This window comes from Glycine soja, chromosome 3, assembly GCF_004193775.1.
Source record: "Glycine soja cultivar W05 chromosome 3, ASM419377v2, whole genome shotgun sequence".
Lineage (NCBI taxonomy): Eukaryota > Viridiplantae > Streptophyta > Magnoliopsida > Fabales > Fabaceae > Glycine > Glycine soja.
Window position 1 is genome coordinate 4,199,323 of NC_041004.1, and position 26,341 is coordinate 4,225,663.

A 26,341-nucleotide genomic window follows, 5' to 3' on the forward strand; every position below is an offset into this window, starting at 1 on the left:
TAAGCTGAAATCATCCAATCTTCTGAAGTTCACTTGTACACCTTTTCATCCTTCACATTGTACCCAACGAAAAACCTCACAAATAAAAATTTAGCTATTGAGAAAGTGTCAATTTCACGTCAATTAAATCAAAAGTTACATTCAGCACTAGTTCAAATTTGAACTTAGATTCATGGGTAGGTACAGTTTCTCCGGGCCAATCAACCATATCTGAAAAACAAAAATAAGTTTCCCACTGTCATTTTCACTCTGGCCTCAATAATCTTAAGGAGAAATTAAGTTAGAATATAACAACACTGATGTGTAACATTTTTCCGGAGAATCATTATATTTAAGTATTTATCAATGTTGTTACTTAATACCTGTATGTTACTTCTTCGAAACATATATACAAGGTCAATTTCCACGTTGCCTTTGATAATTTGTTGATTCTCTGTAGATTCAGTAACATATATACAAGGTCAATTTCCATTTCAGAAACAATTGGATTTAGTAAAACGTAAAAGGAGAAAGACATGAAATGAAACATATCCTTGACAGAAATAGTTTTGTAGTTGGTTAGACTTAGAAGATACCTGTTGATCATCCTTGGTGGCTAAATCCATCTATCGTCAACCTTAATGCCAGGGATGTGACAAATTTTAGGCCAAATTTGATGGTGCTTCATGCGGCATAGTTTTTCCAGCAAAGGACAATTCTCTATGGTTAATTTTATTAGAGAGTCAGGAAGCCTTTCTCCCACCATATTTTCCAGCAAAGGACATCTCTGTATGGTTAATTGTTGCCCCGTGCAGTCCAACATCTCCAGATTTATTAACTTAATTAGATACAGAGACGTAAGGGAGGGAGGCAGCAAACCCTCCTTAGGGAAGGACTTGATGCCATCACATCGACCCCCAACATAGACATGGGTAACTGGTGGCCATGCTAGGCCGCTCAGTAGTTTCTCACAATTCTCAATCCCAACTGTTCTCAGGTTAGGTGGCATACCCCCTTCTGGAAACGACTCAATTTCTGGGCAGTTGGATATGTAGAGATATTCTAACTTTGGGAGAAGAGTACTCATCTCTTCAGGCAATCCTTCTCTCCCGAATGATACAAAGTTGGGGCATTGGTAAATACTCAAAGAACACAGACTCTTAAATGACTCTGCCCCTGAAACCAAAAGATATTCCATATTTTCACACTTTCCGATTGTGACAACTCTGAGATTTGGAAAGGTAACCAATGGAAGAGATGTGAGTGAATCACAACTGCTTTCTATTGACAGTGTTTCCAGTAACTCATGTTTGTGTTGCGTCGGGAATTCCAGTTTTTTAAGATCCTCGATATACAGAGTCTTCAGTGATTCAGGTAAACGACCACCCGGAAATGACACGGCTGACGAGCAATCCCTTAATGTTAAAGACCGGAGACAAGTTGGTTGGATGTTTGTGATGGCCTCTATCATAGACTCCACCATTGGGCTTCCTTCTACTTCTATAGTCTCTACTAAGAGAGGTAACGCATGCAGTGCTACTTTATTGCTTTTACATATCTCCAAACTTTGGGAAACATTCTCCAAGTTCCTAAGTTCAAGTTGACCACGAAGATTTGAAAGTGCTCCCAATTCTTTGATTCCATTCTCTTCGTGCTTGCCCACAACAAAGAAATCCAGATGTTGTAAATGATTTAATTTACTCATTCCTCTCGGCATCTCTTTTATAGGAGTTTCTTGTATCTCAAGATGACGCAAGTTAACAAGATTGCACATGTCACTAGGCAACTTAGTCAGCTTTCTGCAACTACAGAACTTCAAAGTTTGCAGATTGTATAAATTACACAATGACTTTGGCAGTGTTTCTACACTTGAATGAGAGAGATCTAAATAGCGCAGATGGATCAATTTACCTATTGAATCAGGCAAAGAATCCAGACTTCGGAAGTCATGAAATGATAAAACTCTCAAGTACATAAGCTTCGACACTATGATACATTGTGCCTCCTCATTCTTGAATGGAGAAGCTTCAAAATTGATAATGGACAAGAAAGTTCTCAGAAATTTTACTCTACCAACAACATCAGGGTTGTCCAAGAATGAAGAATTGAATTTGGAAAATGACAAATGACGAGTCTTGGTGTCGATCTTTGTTTCTTTCCCAAGTTCTTCTGATCTAAAGTAAAAATCTCCACCGAGTGACGTCGCTAGATCATGCATGAGGTCATGCATCACAAACCATTTCCGATCATGCTTGAGGTCAGGCATCAAAAACCATTTCCGATCAGACCAACTACTTCTATTTGAACGTTGGAAAAATGATCTCGAAACCAAATCATCAAAATACTCATGACCAACCTCTTCTAAAGTCCTACCATTTCTTGGTTTCTTCAAAAGATCTTCGGCCATCCACAACAAGATTAATTCATTTTTTTCAAACTCGTAATCTTGAGGATACAAGGAACAATAAACAAAGCACCGTTTTAAATGTGGAGGGAGGTAATGATAACTAAGTCTCAGTGCTGGAATAACTTTACACTCACTTTCAGAAAGTTCCCAAATGTCACTATTCAGAATATTATTCCAATCCACGATGTCATGCTTTCTTCTCAACATGCCTCCAAGCGACTCTGCTGCTAAAGGCAGTCCATCGCACTTTTTAACAATCTTCTTTCCAATTTTTTCTAGTGTTGTTGTGTTCCCGATCGATTCGGAGTAAAGACACGCATGGTTCGCAAACACTGACCAGCAATCTTCATTCGACAATTGGTTTAGATGATAGGTGTGAACAGTTTGGACTACAGATGCTGTTTTTTCACTGCGGGTTGTTAGAAGAATTTTACTTCTCCTAATAATCCCACGGTTAAATGGTTTCTTAAGAAGACGCCAATCAACATAATCCTCTGTCCAAACATCATCCAAAACAATTAAGAATTTTTTATCTTTCAGTTTGTCCATCAATTCAAGATGAAGTAAATTCAGATCATTCAAGTTACAAGGCTTTCCAGTCACCGCCTCTATTATAGTTTTTGTGACCTTCAGAACATCAAATTCTTGAGAAACACAAACCCATGCCTTAAAGTCAAATATCTGTTTCAAATTCTCATCATTGTACACCAATTGGGCCAAAGTAGTTTTTCCAACCCCACCCATGCCCACAATAGGAACCACAGACACTTCACTACCGTCACTGTTATCCTCCGACAACAACTTGATTATGGCCTCCTTATCTTTCTCCCTACCATATATATGAGATCCATCTTCCAGAGATGTTGATGGAGCTTTCCATGATAAGTTCTCCACTGCGCTCTCTTTCAAATCAAGATTCTCCTTGAGTTTTAAATGAGACTCAAGTGTGACAACTATGTCTTCCAACTTACTAACGATCTTCCTATCGGAAAAGCGAGAAATCAAGTCTCTTACCTTGTTTTGGGTGGCAGCTTTGGTGAAAACATGGTCGAGTAAGTCATCGGCTTCATAGACAGCATCTTTGAGATCATCGAGCCAGTGTTTGACATTGGTGTTTGTGATCTGTTTCTTCTCGGCATCATCAAGCACAGCTCCAACCACTCTGAGAGTGGTCTCCAACTTTTGAAGCAACTTCTTGCTAAGCTTCTTTCCACGGATCAGGTCAACAAAGTCAGGTGAAGCCAGCCTGTCGAAAAGCACATCAAGGAAAGCAGAGAGAAAGGCACCACCTACCACTGCTGCAGCCATTATCTCAAGAACAAAAGATGATCAGAGTAGAAAGACAAAGGCAAGGGAATTGGTTGCTATGAACTGGGTTGGTTCTTGGTAAGGTTAACTGATTTGATGAGATTTGGCTTAAGTCAACTCTCTTCACCTTCACTCGTTCTGCTGTGCAAGACAAAAGTATGGTCTTTTTTATTTTTATTATTTGTATTATTATGGTGGTGGGTGACTTCTCACGTTGGGAGTCTCTTTACTTTTGATCCCCACATGTTGCTTTCTTGATATTTCTATTTTGAATTTAGCTCCTCTAAACTAAACACTCAAGAGATTTAAAGAGTGATGATATTTCTACCGTTAATTTTAAAAAAATGGATTATATTTCTAAAATGCTATAATTAAAGTTAGTGATGGCCAGCTTTCTCGCTTTCCAAAACGTGTGGAGCAGTGGTGTGTGTTTTTTTCTTGGTGATATGTGTGGATGGCTGCAAGGTTACTGTGCTTAATTATGTTCCTGTGCTTTAATGTTGTGAGACAAGTTGTATTGAAGCAGTTTGCACATGTGTTTTGGATATTTTTATTTAAAAAATAAGTTAATAGTAAAATTGAAAATGAATTTTTTTTGTTAAATCCAAAAGTTATGTAAAGATCCTCAACTTAGAATTTTTTTCTAAAGTTAAAATTTAAAATCAATTTTTCAATGTGAAAGTAAATAGTGAAATATTTATTTAAATTCGTGTTAGTTTATATTTCAACCTAATCATTAAAATTGTCATAGAGATATGATATTTTATAAAGATTTAATACTGAATCATGATTTTATAAATTTAAAATAATTGATAATGATTTATGTTTTTTAATCAAGTGATAAAAGATTTAAATTTTTATTAATTCTTATATATAGAATAAATTTTGTTAGGAGGAAAATAAAAAAATGAGATTAAAAAATTATTAAGACAAAAAAAATGTTGAACAAATTAAAAGAGAAAGAATTAAAGAAAGGGCACATGCTAATTGATCCCTAAAAACATAATATTAATGAATTCAAGATTTGAATATCTTTATATGTACGTTAAAGATGTGTGCAAAAAGAAAAGTGTGTGATTTTTTATTAAATAAAATCAATAAAATAAATAATAGATACTAATAAAATAAAGAATATTGTGAAGATGTTATAATAATGATAATAATAATAATAATATAGAGTGATTAAAGTAATTTGGCATGAAAAATTATTATTCAATTCAACTCTTTTTTTATGTTATATATCTATTGTAATTATTTGATAAATACTTCCATAAAATTTTTTGGTTGGTGATTATCCTTTGAATCTTATCTATATAAAATTTTTATTATTAGTCAAGTAAAATATATTTAGTGAGATCATCTCAAACAACAATACTAAAATGAGAGATAAAGAAAATTTAAGTCCAACAAATGAAAATATTTTACTATATGTAAAAAATATTTTTCTCCTATCATATTTAATAAATATAATTTTTATAAAATATAATTTTATTTTAAATCAACAGGTATAAATTTTTATCAATAGTGAAAATAGATTTAAGTGAACTTTCTAGGAAAACTTTTTTATTTGTTTGTTTAAGTGTTGAAGATATTTATCCTCTAACTTATTTTTTCTCATCACAATTATTTTTTTCTTTTTAGTATCAAACAAAATCTTATAGGATTTTTTTACTCCACTACACTTGCTCTCTCCTCAATTTTTTTCAAAATACACCTGCCTCAAAATTGTTTCCTAAACAACACTCCTTTTTAGCTTGCAGAGAGAAGTCGGGGTTAGGGAACCCAACTTCTCTTTGCTCCTATTATTTTTTAATTTAAAAAAATTATTAAATTCATTTTTTATATATTTTTTAAAATAAAAACCCTTGAGCTTCCTTCTACTTCTATAGTCTCTACCAAGAGAGGTAACGAATGCAGTGCTACTTTATTGCTTTTAATTATCTCCAAACTTTGAATGGCGGGAGCCGTTGGGAGAGAAGAGACAAGCAGCTCGCAATTACTAATATAAAGTGATATTAGAGATTCATATAATAATTAATTAGTTTTAAGAAATATTTAATTTCAGTTTTTTGCATTTAATTTAATTAATTTATATGTAAAATTATTCAAAATATTATTTATAAACTTTAAATATTATAAAAATCAATTTTTATTTAAAAATTAAAGTATAATAATTGAATCATTTTATCATTCATATTTTAAAATTACCATAACATTTTAATTTAATATAATTTATGTGTTTAAATTTTTATACAAAAAATCCTCATATAATTTTATAAATACGCGCGTGAATTTATTATTAAATATATGTTTCGTGCATAACAAGAGAGTTGAATAAGTACCGAGTGTCATTGTTATTCTTTCAAAAATTAGAGTTCAACTCTTGACATCTTTCCATCACCTCACTTAGTCGCAGCATCTGACAATATTTAATTTATAAGTAATGTTTTCAGTATTCTAATTAATAAGAATTTTAGCTTATATAAATATTGGATTTAATAAATAGCATACAAATTTAAATATTTTAACCCAATAATTTAATTAAAATCGTATACAAATGACTCAAATCAACTCATTCTTAAGTCATAGGTATGATGAAACTCAATCCAAACTTACCTGCATACACCTCTATGTCGCTGGCTGAATTTTTAAAACAAAATTTTCTTGTATTTTAAAAGTGGATTTGTGCAATTCGTAAAAGGAAGGTTGTGTTAAATAATTGACGAAAAAGAATTCGTGGCGAATTATCTTTTGTCAAAACCCATTTTATATTTGTAATTAATATTTTATTTTAAAATTTATTGTTACAGTTCGTACGTATACAAGTTAGTGACTATATATAGTTTACAGTTCGTGTGTTTCATGCCAATATATAATTTTCGTAAATAAATTGCACGAATCCTTTGCATCACTCATATATACAAGTGCTGCAACTTGTTATCACCTACTTGACTAGTCACATATATTTAATTTTAACACCAATTTGAGGAAAAATAAATTGTAAGAATTCTTTTTTGTCAAATCTGCACGAGGTGTGATTATGTCAAAACCTATTTGGTATTTTTAATGAATATTAGTTTTTAAAAAGTTGTTAATAAGTCAGGTATACCCTTTAGAATCTATAGTTTACGGTTTGTGTATGGAAAATATAATGCTGTGTTAGGAAAGAGGATTTTGTAAAAGTCGCACGAAGTTTGATGTCTGTAAATCTCTTTTTACATGCTTTTTAAATTTTTTTAATCGATATTCATTTTATAAAATCATAACCGTCCATTCTATATTTCGTGTAATTCGTGTGGATTTACCTTTCATAACAGATAGCATCATTCTGTTTGTATTTTGTGCAAATAATTTTCGTACTAAGTAGCAACGTTGATAAATAAAACGAAAAAGAGATTATGATGATGATGATGATGATTGGTACAAATTGTATTGCATGAATCACAAATTAATTCCGTCACTAAACTGCATATTTTCGCCAGGTATGATTTTGTCAAAACCCATTTGTAATTATTATTATTATTATTATTATTAATGAAAAACATGTGTTGTCACGCTTTATATTTATATTTCTATTTTGCAAACACATTTTTATTATATTAAATTTAAAATTATATATTATAACAACATTTTTTATTTATGCTCTTACTAAATCTTTATAGTTACAAGTGAATAAGTGAATAAATATGTAAGTATTTAAAATCATATAGTTTGTCTCAAGTAAATCAACAAACTTGCATAATTCATCAAGGTATCAATATCCACTCCCAAGGCACCACAAAAGTCTTGATGGAAATTCATTTTGAGGCCCGAAACAAGTTCAAAGTCTCTCAAAACGCTTTTTATGGTAAGCACCTTAGAAAGGGTTGCTTCTCCTGTAAAGAGTGCGTCATGCGTCATTTGCATATTGAAGCAAGTTTACATCCTCTCTCCCACTACCCACTAAGAAATTAGAGAATTTGTTCCTTTCAAGTGCTTGCCTCATGTTTTTATGAGACATTCATCATCATAATATAATCTCAAAATAATATCTATTCCTTATCAGAAAAGGATACTACCAAGATACTTACAAAATTAACATTTAAATGTTGAAAATTGTCTCATATAAGATAATATATATTAATAATGATTGCCAACAAATAAGTAGCATGAAGTACATTAAGAAGAAAAAAATCCCTTCTTTTTATTCAATTTTTTTTCTCTCGTTCTAGTGACTAAATATTTTATATCGAAGCGTCTTGAATTAGACAACATTGTTTTCAAAGAAAATGAAGTATGGGAGAATATGTTGAGTTTAATTAGTGGAGGTACTTTACAAATTTTTTAGAAGGAAGGTAATTGTTTAGACATTTTTGTTAATGGGAGCGAGGAAATCTTTGGAGGTGATGATCCCCTCTCAATTTCGGAATAAATAACCGAAGAACAATTAAAACTATAGGAAAATCAAGATTCCTTAAGGAAGAACCCATAAATATTAAATGATAACTGAAATAAATCAAATAAAAAAAAGTTAAAGGACAAAAGTGAAACCAAGCCTTACATTAAAAGATAAAAATATTACTTTTACCTTCATGAATTTGATATAAATCTTTTTTAGTAAATTGAGTTTAATATTTTGTATAAAAAATCATATAAAATTGATTTATTAACTAAGAAATTCAAACCGAACTAATTGGTTTTGTTTCGATAAGCAAAACAATATAGCTTTTAAATAGGGTTTTCTAACTAAACCTAAGTAAAAATTTCACTGAAAAATTCAAACTTGCTTCTTATGATTTTTAATGAAATTCAAATAACATTCTAGAAAATATGTAGCGGTAAACATGGCAGGAGATAGGTAAGTACAGGAATATGTTGGGCCGTTCACAGCAGGAACTTGAGCCACTGATACAACTATTGAGGAAGAGCAAAGAGGTTGTTTACAAGTGTTCAAAAATAGGGAAATACAATTTTGTGGCTAATAATTCTTACCGTGGAAAACTAAAATTAAAGATCTTGCAGACTCAATTGAGAGGTTTTTCAATATTGAAATGCTAGCTCTTATTGCACGCGATCAACTTGAGATCTTGCTTAGGGTTAGTGAAATAGAATACTTCAATGATGAAAAGTTTTCCGATTCGGTGATCGCGGCATTAGCTATAGCTGCTGCTGTTACTGTTGCTATAGTTATTCAATTTCTTCTGTTCTAATTTTTGCATGATTAATTAGGGTTATTTGGATAGTCTGGATAAGGTTTTAGTTTCAAACTTTGTTGTCTTTATTGTATATTAGCAACCGATTTGTCACGCCTATTATGTTTTTGCTTTTTTATTGTACTTTCGCATTTCTATTAAGCTAATTAAATATGTTATATATATAGTTAAAAACAATCTCTTATTATATATATATATATATATATATATATATATATATATATATATTAGTTTCATATGTTTTTAAATTCATGTTTATCTTTAGAATTTTCTTTACTTCTTATACTCTACTATTTATGATAATATATAGTAATTCAATTTTATTTTGTATATTGCATGTAGGCTACCGTAGTTTTTTTTCCAACAAAATGATTTGTATTAAATGGTACCAAAAGTACCTAAGATCCAAAAACATATACACCAGTGACAGTAGAAAGAAAGCAAATTCCATGGTTAGATTATATTTCTATCTCGACAAAGATAGCTAGCTTCGAACATGGACCATTACACCCAAAGTCATGGTTTTAAAATGTAGTCAGCAACCATAATTGCAGTCATAACGCTAATGTATTTTGACTCTGTAATCACATCACAATTATAATTATGATCACATCAGTTTGTATTTTTCCATAATTATCCACAATGTAAGATTTTTAGGTTCGTTGCATGCAACGCAATCATAATTGCAATTTAAAATCATGTCTAAAGCCATGCAACATTGATGCGCATCACTAACCAGCCCCCACCATCGTGCACATAAACATCGGTTGCATTTGGGATGATCCCACTCGAAGAGCAGCTACCACCGAATCAAATTAACTTCACATTTCATTCAAAATTGTCTCTTCATGAAACAAGCTCCAGGTGCCATATATCATTAAGTAAAACAATAATTAAAATTAGGGACTCTGGCTTTTATTAATCCACGATCGTGCAAAGAATAATATATTCTGCGTAATTTTCTCAGCATTGAAAGAGCCATTAATTCCTTAGCATACACTCATTCCTAGCATTCCATACACACCAAAATTTCTGATGCCCACACCGCCCTCCATACATCTGCCTCCTTCTTTGAACTTACGAATACAGAATCTTGCCAAAAATGTGATTCTGGTCATTGTGGCAACACCACATTTACATGCAGCCAGCAGCCAAGAGTAACATTGCCTCCAAATTAGTACCAAGAATTTTTTGACATGAGAAGAAACAGTGAGATACCGACTCATCTACCTCAAGGCAAAAGGGACATAAGCACTCATGAGGATTATAAATGGTGTTTCTCCTTTTTAGATTATCCTTCGTTGGTAGTCAATCAATCAAGCATCACTCTCCAAATTAAGAAACACGCCTTAGGTTGTATATACCTTAGTGTAGTAGTATGAGAAAAAATATCCAAGTTAAATAGAAAATTATTTTTATAAATATGAACACTTTTTTTAAGGCAAAATGTAAAAAGAAAAGTTGCAATTTCTCCCCAATCTCTGCAAGAGGTACATGTGTTACCGTATTACATACATAAAAAAATGGTTTCTCCTAAGTTAACTTTCAGTCCTAAAAAATGCCACTGTTAACTTCTCTAACATCAATCACATTTGAAGTGGCTCCAAACACCAGCAAGAGAAGAAAGTTCATGGTTTTTTGCCTTATATAACAACCACTGCCATGAGATATGTTTTACGGCTGTCAAAATACCCCCTGGTTCACACTTTTTGCAACTAAAGGCTATCATATAAAATATTTCTGTTGGCCGAAATCGGTTACGTTTCTTTTGATCGACCTCGGTCGAAGTTATTTTTTGATCAATGTCGGTTAGAAATTTTTTTGTTAACCTTAGTCAATGATGTTTGTGATCGATATCAACCGATTATATTTTTTTACCAACATCTTGTCAGGACTATTTTTTGGTCAACGTCACCTTGGTTTTTTCGGTCAATGCGACAAAGCTTGTTACCAGGAACAACTTGAGGCACTTGCGGACTCGCTTGTCAGGTTTTTCATCATTGACATGCAAGCTCAGATGGCAAGAGACCAGAAGGAGATCCTGCTTAAGGTTAGGAGAATACTTAGCGCTGTTAATAAATTTCCCTCCCACACAGTTGATGCATCTAACCCTGAAGAAAATGCAATTCTAGTATGGAAGCAACAAATACAAGTTTGTCTTTGTCCTGCTATTCTGATCCTCTCTCTATCCAGATGTATATATGTTTGTTAGTGCATATATATATATATGCATCCATGTATATATGTTTGCATATACATACATATATGAATGTACGTAGATATATTCATATATATATATATATATATATATATATATATATATATATATATATATATATATATATATATATATATATACACACGTGCTTTGTGCATGTAACCATTTGCATTTAAAGAGTTTGTATCATTATCTTTGAAACATCTTTTTACGCTATTTTCAATCAATGCAAGAATTTTAGATCATTATCTTATTCGTTACTTCTCTTTAATTATATTTGTTAAGTTAAAAAATATTAATGCTTTAAGATGAATTAAGACTCCTAATTGTAACCACATCAGCCATACTTTCCTGTGATAATTCATTTCTGGTTTGGCAACATTTCCCACCTCAACTATCTGTGTCTCTTTTAGTAAATTCAGTAGGGATTGTAAGATTATGTGCTTAGTTTGCTTTGTTTTTTTAGTTTTATGATGTATAAAAAATTATAGATCAGTTAGTAGTTTGGTTTTAGGTTTTGTTCTGGTCTAGATCGGATCATGTTCCGATCTTCTACATCTTTAGCTTTTACGCACTGTGTGCTTGAAGCTAAGGGGTTATCTTTTGGTTCAGATTGGAATGTATTGGATTATGTTCCGATCTTCTATCACGCATCAAGCCCATAAAAGAGGCTTAGGTCAATTCACTTTCAAAGTTGGGCCTTGCCAAGCGGGATCAAACGACCACCTTAAGGGGGATTGACGAGAATCCGACTATTTCTGCAGAATAAGGGATTAACTGATTGTTTATGATATGCTGATTAGTCATGTATCATGAAGGGACAACTAACATAAACTTAATAGCACGAAACATTTGCGGGATATGATGGAATATTTTGATGCAGCATAAAGACCCCAACTTGTAAAAATTGTGGGGGGACTGAATGTGCTTCATTTTGAGGAGGCTTTTTCCGGAACAGGTTTGTTATATTTTTATTGCATGTTATTTAGAATTAAAATCTATTATGTCAGTTGTGCATATAGCTTGCGTCAAGTGAATCAATAAAGATTGAACTCGTAACATATTATATTGATTTGATAGTTATATTTCTTAAGTGGGAAAATATTGAGATTCTTAGAACATTTTTGTCAAAGAATCCATTTTAGGTTCTTGGATTATTTTTTGTGAGTCCCATGATGTTATATAGGATGCAAGAACTTCTATCATTTGTTATTCTAATAGTAGAATCCAATTTGGATTATTAGATTTTACTAGCACAAGAAAAAATAATATTTTTGTAAAAATAGTAGTTCTTTTCCTAGAACCCAATCTCCATCTTAAAAAACTCTTAATAAGAATAATAGTAGATCTAGTGGATAGTGTTCTTGAGTTCAAGAATCCCATTAAAGATGCTATTGGGCCTTTGACAAACTGTCCATGTTGTGCTACTCATTAACAAACCTGTGCTTACATTTCATAGGCTCTGGTGAAATAATAGATAAAAGTTATTTATATACAAATATTTCTAAACATTATTAAATGTATTACATAAAAACTATAGACCAATAATATCATTAAAAATGACGCATTTTAATATGTTAAGCAAATAAGATAATTTCAATCAATCTCGAACAGAAAATATATATAGAGAGAGATATCGAGTTTAATACTTATGTATTGATGATACATTATTATAAATTATTGTTTGAATTACTTTAAAATAATTATTTTAAAAGTCAACAAACTTATCACATAGTGAGTTGCAATTAGGTAATGGTTTAAATATATTTTTGGTCTCTGATAAATACTCATTTTTTGCATTTGGTCCCTAATAAATTTTTGCTTTGTGATGGGTCCCTAATATTTAAAAAGCTTTGTTCGAAGTTCCTGCCGTTAGTCAAAATCCATTATCTTCATATGTGATCGTTAACCGATCACGTAAGATTTTTTATTTTTTTATAGAAAAAAGTAAAAAAACGACATCATTAAGTCCCCGAATCCTCCAAACCACCCCGACCAGTCCCCAACCAACTCCTCCACTAGCTCCACACCACCGCTATTGTGTCTCCAAAACCCCCCAAACCTCCCTTGAAACCCCATGGCAGCAACACAACAATAATTCTAACCCATTTTCTTTTTTTCTTCTCTTGAACCATGGCTCCCCATGGCAACAACAAATCTCCTTCTCTAAAAAATCACTCATGGACCCCCCTTCCCCAAAGAAAACCCTCCTCTTTGTTTTCATCATTTCCTTCTCTTCACCTACGACACACAAGTGGGTTTGAGGGCCAAGTGTGAGAGAGAGACTGGGAGAGAAGTGAGGTTTGTGAGTTGAAGGAAGTTACTGGTGGTAGCTGGCGTTGGCACGAGCAGTGGCACGACTGGCAACACCAGTGGTGGCCGATGGCTGGGTTGGTCGTGACCTTTAAGAAGGGAGAACAAGAAGAGACAACCATGAAAGCAAGGGTTTGCAAAAAGAGCTCGCAACTATGAAAGGTCGACGACAAGTTCAGACATCGCTATCCCACTCATTTTTTCGTGCTCTATGCAATGGACCGAGCGGAATCGCATTTTAGGGTAAGGTTTTGTTGACCTTCTTCTACCCATGAAACTATTTTGATGTGTTCTCTTAGAAACCTTATCCATGTGAATTTCTTGAGTTGGGAGTTGGCTTGGTTTGATTTGAAAATGTAAAATTGATTGCAAGGTCCTAAAAATCGTTGGTGAGGACCACTTCACCTTGGATCTTCACGAGTGACGAAGTCATAGTGACAAATCCATAAGAAAGGTATAGAAGAAACTATAATGGGTTGTGTGAAAACGTAGAGGAATGCTGAAGAATGATTTTTTGATGCCCAAGGGATTTTGACTATAGTTTCTTATCATTAGTCAAAATCCGTTATTTGCTGAAGAATGATTCTTTTATGCCCAAGGGATTTTGACTATAGTTTCTTATCATTAATCCTAATCTCAGTCAGACAAAAATCACACATGACATGTCTGTGTGGCTGGTTAACGATCGTGTGAGCAAATAACAGATTTTGACTAATGATAAGTATTTCAAACAAAACTTTTTAAATATTAGGAACCTATTACAAAGCAAAAATTTATTAAAGATCAAATGCTATCCATTCCATTATGCCAACCTATGTTCCTTTTCCACTTCAGCTAGTGCAACTTGTACGGCTGATTCTTTCTGCTGTCATACACAAGCATGTCTTGTTTCTGAGGCCCATTTGTCCTTTCATTTTCTATTCCCCACCCCCTCTTTTCCCTATCCTTTTATATACCTTCATTATGGACCTATCAAGTTCTAACCAGGAAAATTCCAAAAACATTTCTAACCCAAATCTCCAAATTTACATGATGTCAAATAAGAAACAAACTAAAATAAGAAAATGTGATTAAAAATAATATATAACACTACAGAGAAAAAAATCAGAAAATTAATTTTCCATGCATACTATAAAGAGATTACAAAGTAAAAAAATATATATTTTCATGGGAGAAATGTTCATGTGAACACAATAATTACCTTGACTCCGTATAGTGATATTTTGTTGCATATCATTGCAGCAACTTTTTCAAGAGAATGACTTGAGTATTTCCCACCTCTAGCTTCTTCTTCAATTTTATTTGCAGAACTGTTGGAATTTGAATCAGTGGGAACTTGCAGCAAGCAAGCAACAGAAGCAAGGGGGTGCAATTAGAAAACAAGACCAAGAGAGCAATTACAAGACCCACTTACCTCAAGGATTAGGTGTGAAACAAGCAGGTGCATCATATCTGGCTGGTCGGGTAGGAATAGACAAACTTAACAATTTCCTGATATTCTGTAGCATAAAAAGACAAATTCGATTATTGAGAAATCAGTATAAATAATACTATGTAATAACAACATCAATCAATGGAATATACAATTGTTCCTTCCCTTATTCTTCTCATTCTTCTCTCCGTGGAGGCCCTGGTCCTTGAAAACCAGCTTCTATCTTCTTCCCTATCAACAAGTATATAGCATATATAATTATGTATGATAATTTTAAGAAAATAAACAACACTAATATAAAATATATAGAATAGTAAAATACAAAAAAAAACAAGATCATATCTGCATTTCCAGAAGTATCTTATGGAATCTAGATTACCCAGGAAGTTAAATTAAAAACTTGAAAGAAGAAACAGAGAAAAAAGAAAATATTTTAAGATAAGTTGTAACCCGGAATCAAAATAAAAGTTTATAAATAATTCAAGCACATATATATATTTTGGTGTCTTGATCTTATTGATGTATTTTGCAGACATTGATATACTTTTATTACCCTATAGAGCTGGAACAAGATCAACTAATTGAAGGTTTAGTGACATTGTCACAAAGCAAAGAAAATGCCTGATTTATGAATATTCACCTTGAATCTACGTGAGTCAGAACAATTTCGTTCACCAAAATATGCCATTGCAGTTGAGGTGGTCGGTCGTATGTGAAAGAGTCTGTTATGAGATGATGATCTTTTCATGCATTTCGGTATTGTCCTTTGCATTAACACTTACACAACATTCTCCAACTGAGGTAGCAGTTTGTCAGTAGTGAAACCCTCCTTGTCCAACAATTCCATATGAGGAACACTACCTGACAACATTGCTGATTTCAAAAGCCTTGAATTCTTGGATATCTCTTATAAACTCTTTTCCTCATCCTTGCCATTGGGAATTGGTAAATTAGGGAGCTTGCAGAATCTCTCGTTGGCTGAAAATAACTTCTCCTGACTCTATTTCAGAGATGGCCTCCATCAAATCCCTCAACTTGACTTGCATGGGAATATGCTTCAAGGAAATTTGGATTAATAAATTACTCTAGAACCTGAAAGGTTAGTTAATTCACAATTTTTTTTTAAAAATTATTATTACCAAAATTTTATGATATCATCGATGTTTATATTTTTATTTCTTTTATATATATATATATATATATATATATATATATATATATATATATTATTACATTACTTAAAATTATTTATGAAAAGTAAATTTAATTAAATATAATATTCACTAACTATTCAAGTATATATAAATATAATCATCAACTTGTATAACAGAGATATACTTTTAGCTTCGTTTTAGAAAATATTACTATTAGCTTTAAAATGATTTATATATATGTGATATTTTAAATTACATTTTTTGATGAAATATTTTAAATTACTTTGTATCACAGTTATTATATATCTTAAATATTTTTTTTTGAAAAAATAGAAATAAAATTAAAACTTAAGATTGAGATCAATGCAGACTTATTAAATCATATTTAAATTTTAAACTACATCAATTGAACAATAAATTAAGAAAACCAAAAATTGTATCAGATGATATTTCTCTTTTTCAAAACCAATCTAATCTACTCCATAAACTCCTTTTAATAGGAGAACTATTAGGAAAGTGAAAAGGAAAATATAAAAAATTAAAAAAGTAAATAATTGGACTTTGTAGAAGTCATAACCACATTCTTTATCATCCTTCTCTTCTCTATCCCTTCATTGTTGCACCGGACACATTTCTTTAACACGTTGTCCTATTGTCTGATCAATAGGAACATGATATATCGCCTCGTTATTTTCTGATCATGCAATTGCATTGATTTATTTTCTGTTCTTATCATGATTGGTTCCACATTATTATTATGTCTTGCACTTCATCATGGTGCGTTGCACTAATATTAATGATCGCTCTACAAATCTTTGTTGTAACCCTTAAATTTCATTGGCTTCTGCCTTTTTTTTCTGATGGAAATTAATTAATTAAGATTGGTTTTTTAAGTGCTTGTTAATTACAGGCACCATGGAGGAAAGAGTGGGACTTTTGTTTCTGATTTTGTCATGCAAGAGAGGTAACAATTGTTAGATTGGCCTTTTTCTTATCTTTTTGCTTTTAAATTTAATTATCGTGCTAAGTGAGATGGATATAAAGTAGTTACAACTCACACCAAATTTACTGTACCATAATAAAGTTTACCTGGTTCTTGTAGTAATAATATAAATAGTGATGAACCACATACCTTCTAAAACCAAATACTCATACCTGTTTCATATACCTAGTAACTTAGAGATAGAATGCAAGACTTGTAGTATTCACTCTCCTATATATTTATTTACCAAATTTTGGTGGAAATTTTAAGGAGTGACAGGTTCATATTAGCTTTTAACCATCAATGGAAAACTGGTAAAAAGAAAAGGCTGGCACTAACAACCAGTTATTTGTCAATAGGAAAGGAAGCTTGGGCCCAATTGAAGGATGTTGTGGAAAATTAGTGTCTCTTTGATTTCAGAAGCTTTACTTTTTTTTTCCCCAATACTTACAAAAATATCATCTTATTTTTTTACCTCATGTCATGATTTAAAGAATGTGTTTTGCTACAAAGTACTGATACTTTAGTTTGCTTCTTACATCTATATCTGATACCAATATATTGATATATTAATTTCACTGGTACATATATGTGAAGTGACCAATTCTTTTTAAAAAAATTATGATAATCAAATATAGTGACATGTAACATAGAAGTAAGTATAATATAGAAATATAAAAAGTATTGTTTCTTGATGAACCAAATATGAAAATTGTTTTGTTTATAGGTAATTTCAAGAAAGATATGAGATTGATCATTGATAGTATCATTCTTATTTGTGATCAATAGGAAAAAATGATCTACAATTTTTTTATTTTGTTTTTAGCAATGTCTAAGAAGTATGTATGTTCTTCAATTTACCGAATTGCAATTGTATATTTATTATGCTTTTATCAAATCTTACGTATCTACATATCTATCATATTTTTAGAATAATCATACCACTATTAATTTATAGGACAGGGGATATGAGATAAGCAGAAATCATCCAATCCTTCTGAAGTTCACTTGGTCCACCTTTTCATCCTTCACATTGTACCCAACAATAAATCTCACAAATAAAAATTCAGCTATTGAGAAAGTGTCAATTTGACGTCAATTAAATCAAAAGTTACATTTAGCACTAGTTCAAATTTGAACTTAGATTCATGGGTAGGTACAGTTTCTCCGGACCAATCAACCATATCTGAAAAACAAAAATAAGTTTCCCGCGGTCATTTTCACTCTGGCCTCAATAATCTTAAGGAAAAATTAAGTTAGAATATAACAACACTGATATGTAACATTTTTCCGGAGAATCATTATATTTAAGTATTTATCAATGTTGTTACTTAGTACCTGTATCGTTACTTCTTGGAAACATATATACAAGGTCAATTTCCACGTTGCCTTTGATAATTTGTTGATTCTCTGTAGATTCAGTAACATATATACAAGGTCAATTTCCATTTCAGAATGAATTGGATTTAGTAAAACGTAAAAGGAGAAAGACATGAAATGAAAGATATCCTTGACAGAAATAGTTTTGTAGTTGGTTAGACTTAGAAGATACCTGTTGGTCATCCTTGGTGGCTAAATCCATCTATCGTCAACCTTAATGCCAGGGATGTGGGAAATTTTAGGCCAAATTTGAGGGTGCTTCATGCGGCATCGTTTTTCCAGCAAAGGACATTCCACCATGGTTAATTTTATTAGAGAGAAAGGAAGACTTTCTCCAGCCATATTCTCCAGCTTTGGACATCCCAATATGGTTAATTCTTGCAGGGATGTGAGATGGAGAAGCCCCGTGCAGTCCAACATCTCCAGATTTGACAAGTCATATAGAGACAGAGTCGTAAGGGAGGGAGGCAGCAAACCCTCCTTAGGGAAGGACTTGATGCCATCACATGGACCCCAAACTGTGAGATGAGTAAGCATGCCCATGGATGGCCATGCTAGGCCGCTCAGTAGTTTCTCACAATTGTAAATCTCAACTCTTCTCAGGTTAGGTGGCATACCACGTTTTGGAAAGGACTCAATTTCTGGGCAGTGGGATATGAGGAGACGTTCTAACTTTGGGAGAAGACTACTCATCTCTTCAGGCAACGACTTCAACTTGTCAGAGCCCGAAACCGTGAATTCAATCAAGTTGGGCGCAGGCAATCCTTCTCTCCAGAATGATACAAAGTTGGGGCAGTGATAAATTGTCAAAGAACACAGACTCTTAAATGACTCTGCCCCTGAAACCAAAAGATATTCCATATTTTCACACTTTCCGATTGTGACATCTCTGAGATTTGGAAAGGTAACCAATGGAAGAGATGTGAGTGAATCACAACTGCTTTCTATTGACAGTGTTTCCAGTAACTCATGTTTGTGTTGCGTCGGGAATTCCAGTTTTTTAAGATCCTCGATACTCAGACTCTTCAGTGATTCAGGTAAACGACCACCCGGAAATGACACGGCTGACGAGCAATTCCTTAATGTTAAAGACCGGAGACAAGTTGGTTGGATGTTAGTGATGGCCTCTATCATGGACTCCACCATTGGGCTTCCTTCTACTGTTATAGTTTCTACCAAGAGAGGAAACGCATGCAGTGCTACTTTATTGCTTTTAAGTATCACCAAACTTTGAATGGCGGGAGCCGTTGGGAGAGAAGAGACAAGCAGCTCGCAATTACTAATATAAAGTGTTGTCAGAGCAGGAAGGTGATTCGGCAAACTTCCCTCTAGTTTGGGGCAGTCACCAATGTAAAGACTTTTAAGCACAGGAAAAGCTTCTGACTCGAAGGAACTCCACACCTCCCAACAAGGCATGTCATCAATGGACAGAGATTCAAGGGAGGGAAAGGACGTCCCAGAACGACATTCTTCATTCTTGTAGAAACCTGCATCAATAGTCTTCAGCCTATTCAATCTTGAAATTTCAAGGACCTTGAGAGAAGGTAGTTGTCCAAGTGAAGGAAGCATACTACAGTTGTCACAATCACGCAATTTTAGACTAATCATATTGCAGTAGGAAGAATTTCCCATCCAATCTGGAAATCTGGTTCCTTCATAACCTTTTATTTCCAACGATTCAATGTTAAAGTGAGGCTGTAACTTGCAAAGCACATCTATTTCAAGTTGGAAGTTGGTACTGTTGTTGTTACATCCAGACCATCCCAACTGTAAACTATTAATGTGTTTTTTATCCATCATCCTTGCCTCCAACGCTTCATCACTTTGGGAAACATTCTCCAAGTTCCTAATTTCAAGCTGACCATGAAGATTTGAAAGTCCTCCCAATTCTTTGATCCCATTCTCTTTGTGCTTGCCCACAACAAAGAAATCCAGATGTTGTAGATGATTTAATTTACTCATTCCTCTCGACATCTCTTTTATAGGAGTTTCACGTATCTCAAGATGACGCAAGTTAACAAGATTGCACATGTCACTAGGCAACTTAGTCAGCTTTCTGCAACTACACAACTTCAAAGTTTGCAGATTGTACAAATTACACAATGACTTTGGCAGTGTTTCTACACTTGAACGAGAGAGATCTAAATAGCGCAGATGGATCAATTTACCTATTGAATCAGGCAAAGAATCCAGACTTTGGAAGTCATGAAATGATAAAACTCTCAAGTACATAAGCTTCGACACAATGATACATTGTGCCTCCTCGTTGTTGAATGGAGCAGCTTCAAAATTGATAATGGACAAGAAAGTTCTCAGAAATTTTGCTCTACCAACAACATCAGGCTTGTCCAAGAATGAAGAATTGAATTTGGCAAATGACAAATGACGAGTCTTGGTGTTGATCTTTGTTTCTTTCCCAAGTTCTTCTGATCTAAAGTAAAAATCTCCACCGAGTGATGTGGCTAGATCATGCATGAGGTCATGCATCACAAAACATTTGCGATGAGGCCAACTACTTGAACTTGAACGTTGGAAAAACGATCTCGAAACCAAATCATCAAAATACTCATGACCAACCTCTTCTAAAGTCCTACCTTTCCTTGGTTTCTTCAAAAGATCTTCAGCCATCCACAACAAGATTAATTCATTTTTTTCAAATTCGTAATCTTGTGGATACAACGAACAATAAACAAAGCATCGTTTTAAATGTGGAGGGAGATAATGATAACTAAGTCTCAGTGCTGGAATAACTTTACACTCACTTTCAGAAAGTTCCCAAATGTCACTATTGAGAATATTATTCCAATCCCCAATGTCATGCTTTCTTCTCAACATGCCTCCAAGCGACTCTGCTGCTAAAGGCAGTCCGTTGCACTTTTTAACAATCTCCTTTCCAATTTTTTCTAGTGTTGCTGTGTTCTCGTTAGATTCCGTGGAAAGACATGCATGGTTCGCAAACACTGACCAACAATCTTCATTCGACAATTGGTTTAGATGATAGGTGTGAACAGTTTGGACTACAGATGCTGTTTTTTCACTGCGGGTTGTTAGAAGAATTTTACTTCTCCTAATAATCCCACGGTTAAATGGTTTCTTAAGAAGACGCCAATCAACATAATCCTCTGTCCAAACATCATCCAAAACAATTAAGAATTTTTTATCTTTCAGCTTGTCCATCAATTCAAGATGAAGTAGATTCAGATCATTCAATTTACAAGGCTTTCCAGTCACCGCCTCTATTATAGTTTTTGTGACCTTGAGAACATCAAATTCTTGAGAAACACAAACCCATGCCTTAAAATCAAAATCAAATATCTGTTTCAAATTCTCATCATTGTACACCAATTGGGCCAAAGTAGTTTTTCCAACCCCACCCATGCCCACAATAGGAACCACAGACACATCACTACCGTCACTGTTATCCTCCAACAACAACTTGATTATGGCCTCCATATCTTTCTCCCTACCATATATATGAGATCCATCTTCCAGAGATGTTGATGGAGCTTTCCATGACAAGTTCTCCACTGCACTCTCTTTCAAATCAAGACTCTCCTTGAGTTTTAAATGAGACTCAAGTGTGACAACTATGTCTTCCAACTTACTAACGATCTTGCTATCGGAAAAGCGAGAAAACAAGTCTCTTACCTTGTTTTGGGTGGCAGCTTTGGTGAAAACATGGTCGAGTAAGTCATCGGCTTCATAGACAGCATGTTTGAGATCATTGAGCCAGTGTTTGACATTGGTGTTTGTGATCTGTTTCTTCTCGGCATCATCAAGCACAGCTCCAACCACTCTGAGAGTGGTCTCCAACTTTTGAAGCAACTTCTTGCTAAGCTTCTTTCCACGGATCAGGTCAACAAAGTCAGGTGAAGCCAGCCTGTCGAAAAGCACATCAAGGAAAGCAGAGAGAAAGGCACCACCTACCAGTGCTGCAGCCATTATCTCAAGAACAAAAGATGATCAGAGTAGAAAGACAAAGGCAAGGGAATTGGTTGCTATGAACTGGGTTGGTTCTTGGTAAGGTTAACTGATGTGATGAGATTTGGCTTAATTCAACTCTCTTCACCTTCACTCGTTCTGCTGTGCAAGACAAAAGTATGGTCTTTTTTATTTGTATTATTATGGTGGTGGGTGACTTATCACGTTGGGAGTCTCTTTCCTGTTCCCCACATGTTTCTTTCTTGATATTTCTATTTTGAATTTAGCTCCTCTAAACTAAAGACTCAAGAGATTTAAAAAGTGATGATATTTCTACCGTTAATTTTAAAAAAATGGATTATATTTGTAAAATGCTTTAAGTAAAGTTAGTGATGGCCAGCTTTCTCGTTTTCCAAATCGTGTGGAGCAGTGGTGTGTGTTTTTTTCTTGGTGATATGTGTGGATGGCTGCAAGGGTACTGTGCGTAATTAAGTTCCTGTGCTTTAATGCTGTGAGACAAGTTGTATTGAAGCAGTTTGCACATGTGTTTTGGATATTTTTATTCCAAAAAAGTTGTATTGAAGCGGATTGCACATGTGTTTGGATATTTTTATTTAAAAAATAAGTTAATAGTAAAATTGAAAATAAATTTTTTTTTTAAATCCAAAAGTTATGTAAAGATGCTCAAGTTAGAATTTTTTTCTAAAGTTAAAATTTAAAATCAATTTTTCAATATGAAACTAAATAGTCAAATATTTACTTAAATTCATGTTAGTTTATATTTCAACCTGATTTTTTATAATCAAATATGAAATCAAACACACATCATTAAAGTTGTCATAAAGATATGTTATTTTATAAAGATCTAATACTGAATCATGATATTATAAATAATTAAAATAATTGGTGGTGATTTGTGTTTTCTAATCAAGTGGTAAAAGATTTAAATCTTTATCAATTCTTACATATAAAATAAATTTTGTTAGGAGAAAAATAAAAAAAATGAGATTAAAAAATTATTAAACCAAAAAAAATGTTGAACAAATCAAAAGAGAAAGAATTGAAGAAAAGACACATGCTAATTAATCCCTAAAAACATAATATTAATGAATTCAAGATTTGAATATCCTTATATGTACGTCAAAGATGTGTGCAAAAAGAAAAGTGTGTGATTTTTTATTAAATAAAATCAATAAAATAAATAATAAATACTAATAAAATAAAGAATATTGTGAAAAGTTATAATAATAATAATAATAATATAGAGGGAGTGATCAAAGTAATTCTTTCGAAATGGTGGTATGAAAAATTATTATTCAATTCAACTCTTTTTTTATATGTTATATATTTATTGTAATTATTTGATAAATACTTCCATGAAATTTATTGGTTGGTGATTATCCTTCTAATCTTATCTATATAAAAATGTTATTATTAGTCAAGTAAAATATATTTAGTGAGATAATCTCAAACAACAATAGTAAAATGAGAGATAAAGAAAATTTAAGTCAAGCAAATGAAAAGATTTTATTATATTTAAAAAATATTTTTTCTCCTATCATATTTAATAAATATAATTTCTATAAAATATAATTTTTATTTTAAATCAACAGGTATAAATTTTTATCAATACTTAAAATAGATTTAAGTGAACTTCCTAGAAAAACTTTTTTATTTGTTTGTTAAAGTGTTGAAGATATTTATCCTCTAACTTATTTTTTCTCATCACAATTTTTTTTTTCTTTTTACTACCAAACAAAACCTTACGAGAATACTGGATTTTTTTACTCCACTACACTTGCTCTCTCCTTATTTTTTTCCAAAATACACCTGCCTCAAAATTGTTTCCTAAACAGCACTCCTTTTTAGTTTGCAGAGAGAAGTCGGGGTTAGGCAACCCAACTTCTCTTTGCTCCTATTATTTTTTAATTTAAAAAAATTATTAAATTCTTTTTTTTATATTTTCTTTAAAATAATTTACTTGTTTTTTAAATATTATTTTCAGATAAAAAAATAACTAAAATTTTTAATATTATTATTTTTTTAAATAATGAGAATATTTTTTGTTTAATTATTTATTAATAGTTTGAAAATAATTAATTAATAATCTTAAAATAAATTTAAAAAACAAAGTGATTAAAAAAATAGATTGATTAAAAACACAGTTAATATATGATTATCACATCTTAATTATATTATATTAAGAAATTAGAATACTCAAATAACATAAAATACTAAAAATTAAAAAAACAAACATCATAAATAAAACATATAATAAAACAAAAATAGCAAAATGGACTAACAATAATAATTGAAACATGAAAATAATGAAAGCATAAACAACTAACACATGAATCATCCCCATTACCAACCTCATTTGATTATTAATCCTTGGGAAGGAAACATGTTACAACCTACCATAGTTTTTTACCTAACAACTATGGTATTCATATTAGAAAAAAAATGTGAGATTTTTCCGTAATAAAGACATAACAGAAAAAAGTATTCCAATATACTTTCATCTTCAATTTTTTCTTAGATAAATATTATTGTGCATGTATATTCTTTATGATGTAATGTATTTTAGTACAAATAAATTGTTAAAAAAATATATAATTAGTTGTTATACATCTTTTTAAAAAAATACTATAAAAAAAAATTAATTTATTAATTTAACTTGTTAAATAAAAATTTAATTTTTTTAAAAATAAAAATTAATTCCTTTATTTTTTAAATATTATTTTTACATTAAAAATAAATTAATTTTTTAATATTATTGTTTTATTAAATATATTTTTAATATAAAAATAATATTTTAAAACAAATAAAGGAATTAATTTTTCTTTTAAAAAATAACAAAAAGTTAAATTTTTATTTTAAATTTAAAAATAAAAGGGACCAAAGAGAAGTGAGATTCTCCAACCCGGACTTCTCTATCCGGACTTCTCTCTCTGGACTCAAAACAAATGTAGTTTAGGAAATACTTTCTCAATAGGTGTATTTTGAAAAAAAAAATGAAAAAATAGAAGGTGCAGTGTGAGAAAAAAACCCAACTAGATACTGGCTTAGTAGAATTCAGTTAAGTATCATCTCTCTCCTAAATATTTGTTAGAGTCTTGTTAATAAAAAAAATATTTTTTTAAATTTTTTTAATCAATACTTTTAAAACAAAGATGAAATACACTTAATAAAAGTACCTCATTTTTTTGTTTTATGAATAAGGAATATTAAAGTGTATTTCACTAAAAAAATTCAAAAATGAAATACACTAAATTTTTTAATAAGACGAAGAAAACCAAGTGGAAAAAAAAATCTATATATATCATTTTCATAAATTTAATAATAAAAAAAATGGAAGATTATTTACTCCTCATTCAATTCAATGATTCGAGTCTTATCATTGATGCAAGCAACACAACACGGGAAGGCTTTAACTGGCTGCCAATATTCACCCGCCACTTGTCGTTAGGTGTTTTAAAAAAGAGCAACTTATTTGAATGATAAATTAAAATTCAAACACTTTTAATATACTAATATTGTATTTTTATGTAATATTTTTAAGCTTTAAGATTTATTAATATTTAATAATATTTATTAACAAGACCTTAAAAGAATTTTATAGCTATTTTTTATGGAATAGCTAGTTTTTTTAACTAATGGGAATTTTGCATTTCCTTTCAATTACTATAATAATAATGATAACAATTGAGTTAAATTCAATTGAGACGGTTTTATATACGTGAGTGTAAATTAGTTTAATTAGTTGATCGGACTTTTCTTATCATTAACAAAGGTTGTTATAGAAATTCAATGTATCTAATTTAAGTATATTAATGCATTAAAATCTATTTTTATATATAAGATATATTTGTTAAATTCTAATCGTAAGAAAGATAAAGAAAAAATAAACAAGCATGCAAATATCAAATTAAATTCAGATTCTATCATTCATGAGAAAAATCTGCCCATCATAATATTGAAATCTCACGCGCGATTTTATTTGTGAGAAAGATTTTGTTACAATTTTACTTATTCAATACTACTATAAAGTGGAT

General features: G+C 31.8%; 1 protein-coding gene across 4 annotated transcripts; it reads right to left on the reverse strand.

Annotated features, from left to right (window-relative positions):
* LOC114405953 (putative disease resistance protein At3g14460) lies at positions 1–22,555 on the reverse strand. Of its 4 annotated transcripts, none has more exons than XM_028368484.1 (3): positions 18,538–22,555; positions 363–433; positions 1–210 (listed from the first exon to the last, which is right to left on the reverse strand). In XM_028368484.1, the coding sequence occupies exon 1, from the start codon at positions 22,305–22,307 to the stop codon at positions 18,558–18,560; it is 3,750 nt and encodes a 1,249-aa protein (XP_028224285.1). In that variant the 5' UTR covers positions 22,308–22,555; the 3' UTR covers positions 1–210; positions 363–433; positions 18,538–18,557. The 4 variants fall into 4 exon arrangements, with proteins under 4 accessions (XP_028224285.1, XP_028224287.1, XP_028224288.1 ...); XM_028368486.1 differs by lacking the exon at positions 18,538–22,555 and adding an exon at positions 576–3,948; XM_028368483.1 differs by lacking the exons at positions 1–210; positions 363–433 and adding exons at positions 17,955–18,171; positions 18,324–18,395 and having other exon boundaries at positions 18,538–22,554.
* Positions 22,556–26,341: the final 3,786 nt, after the last annotated feature.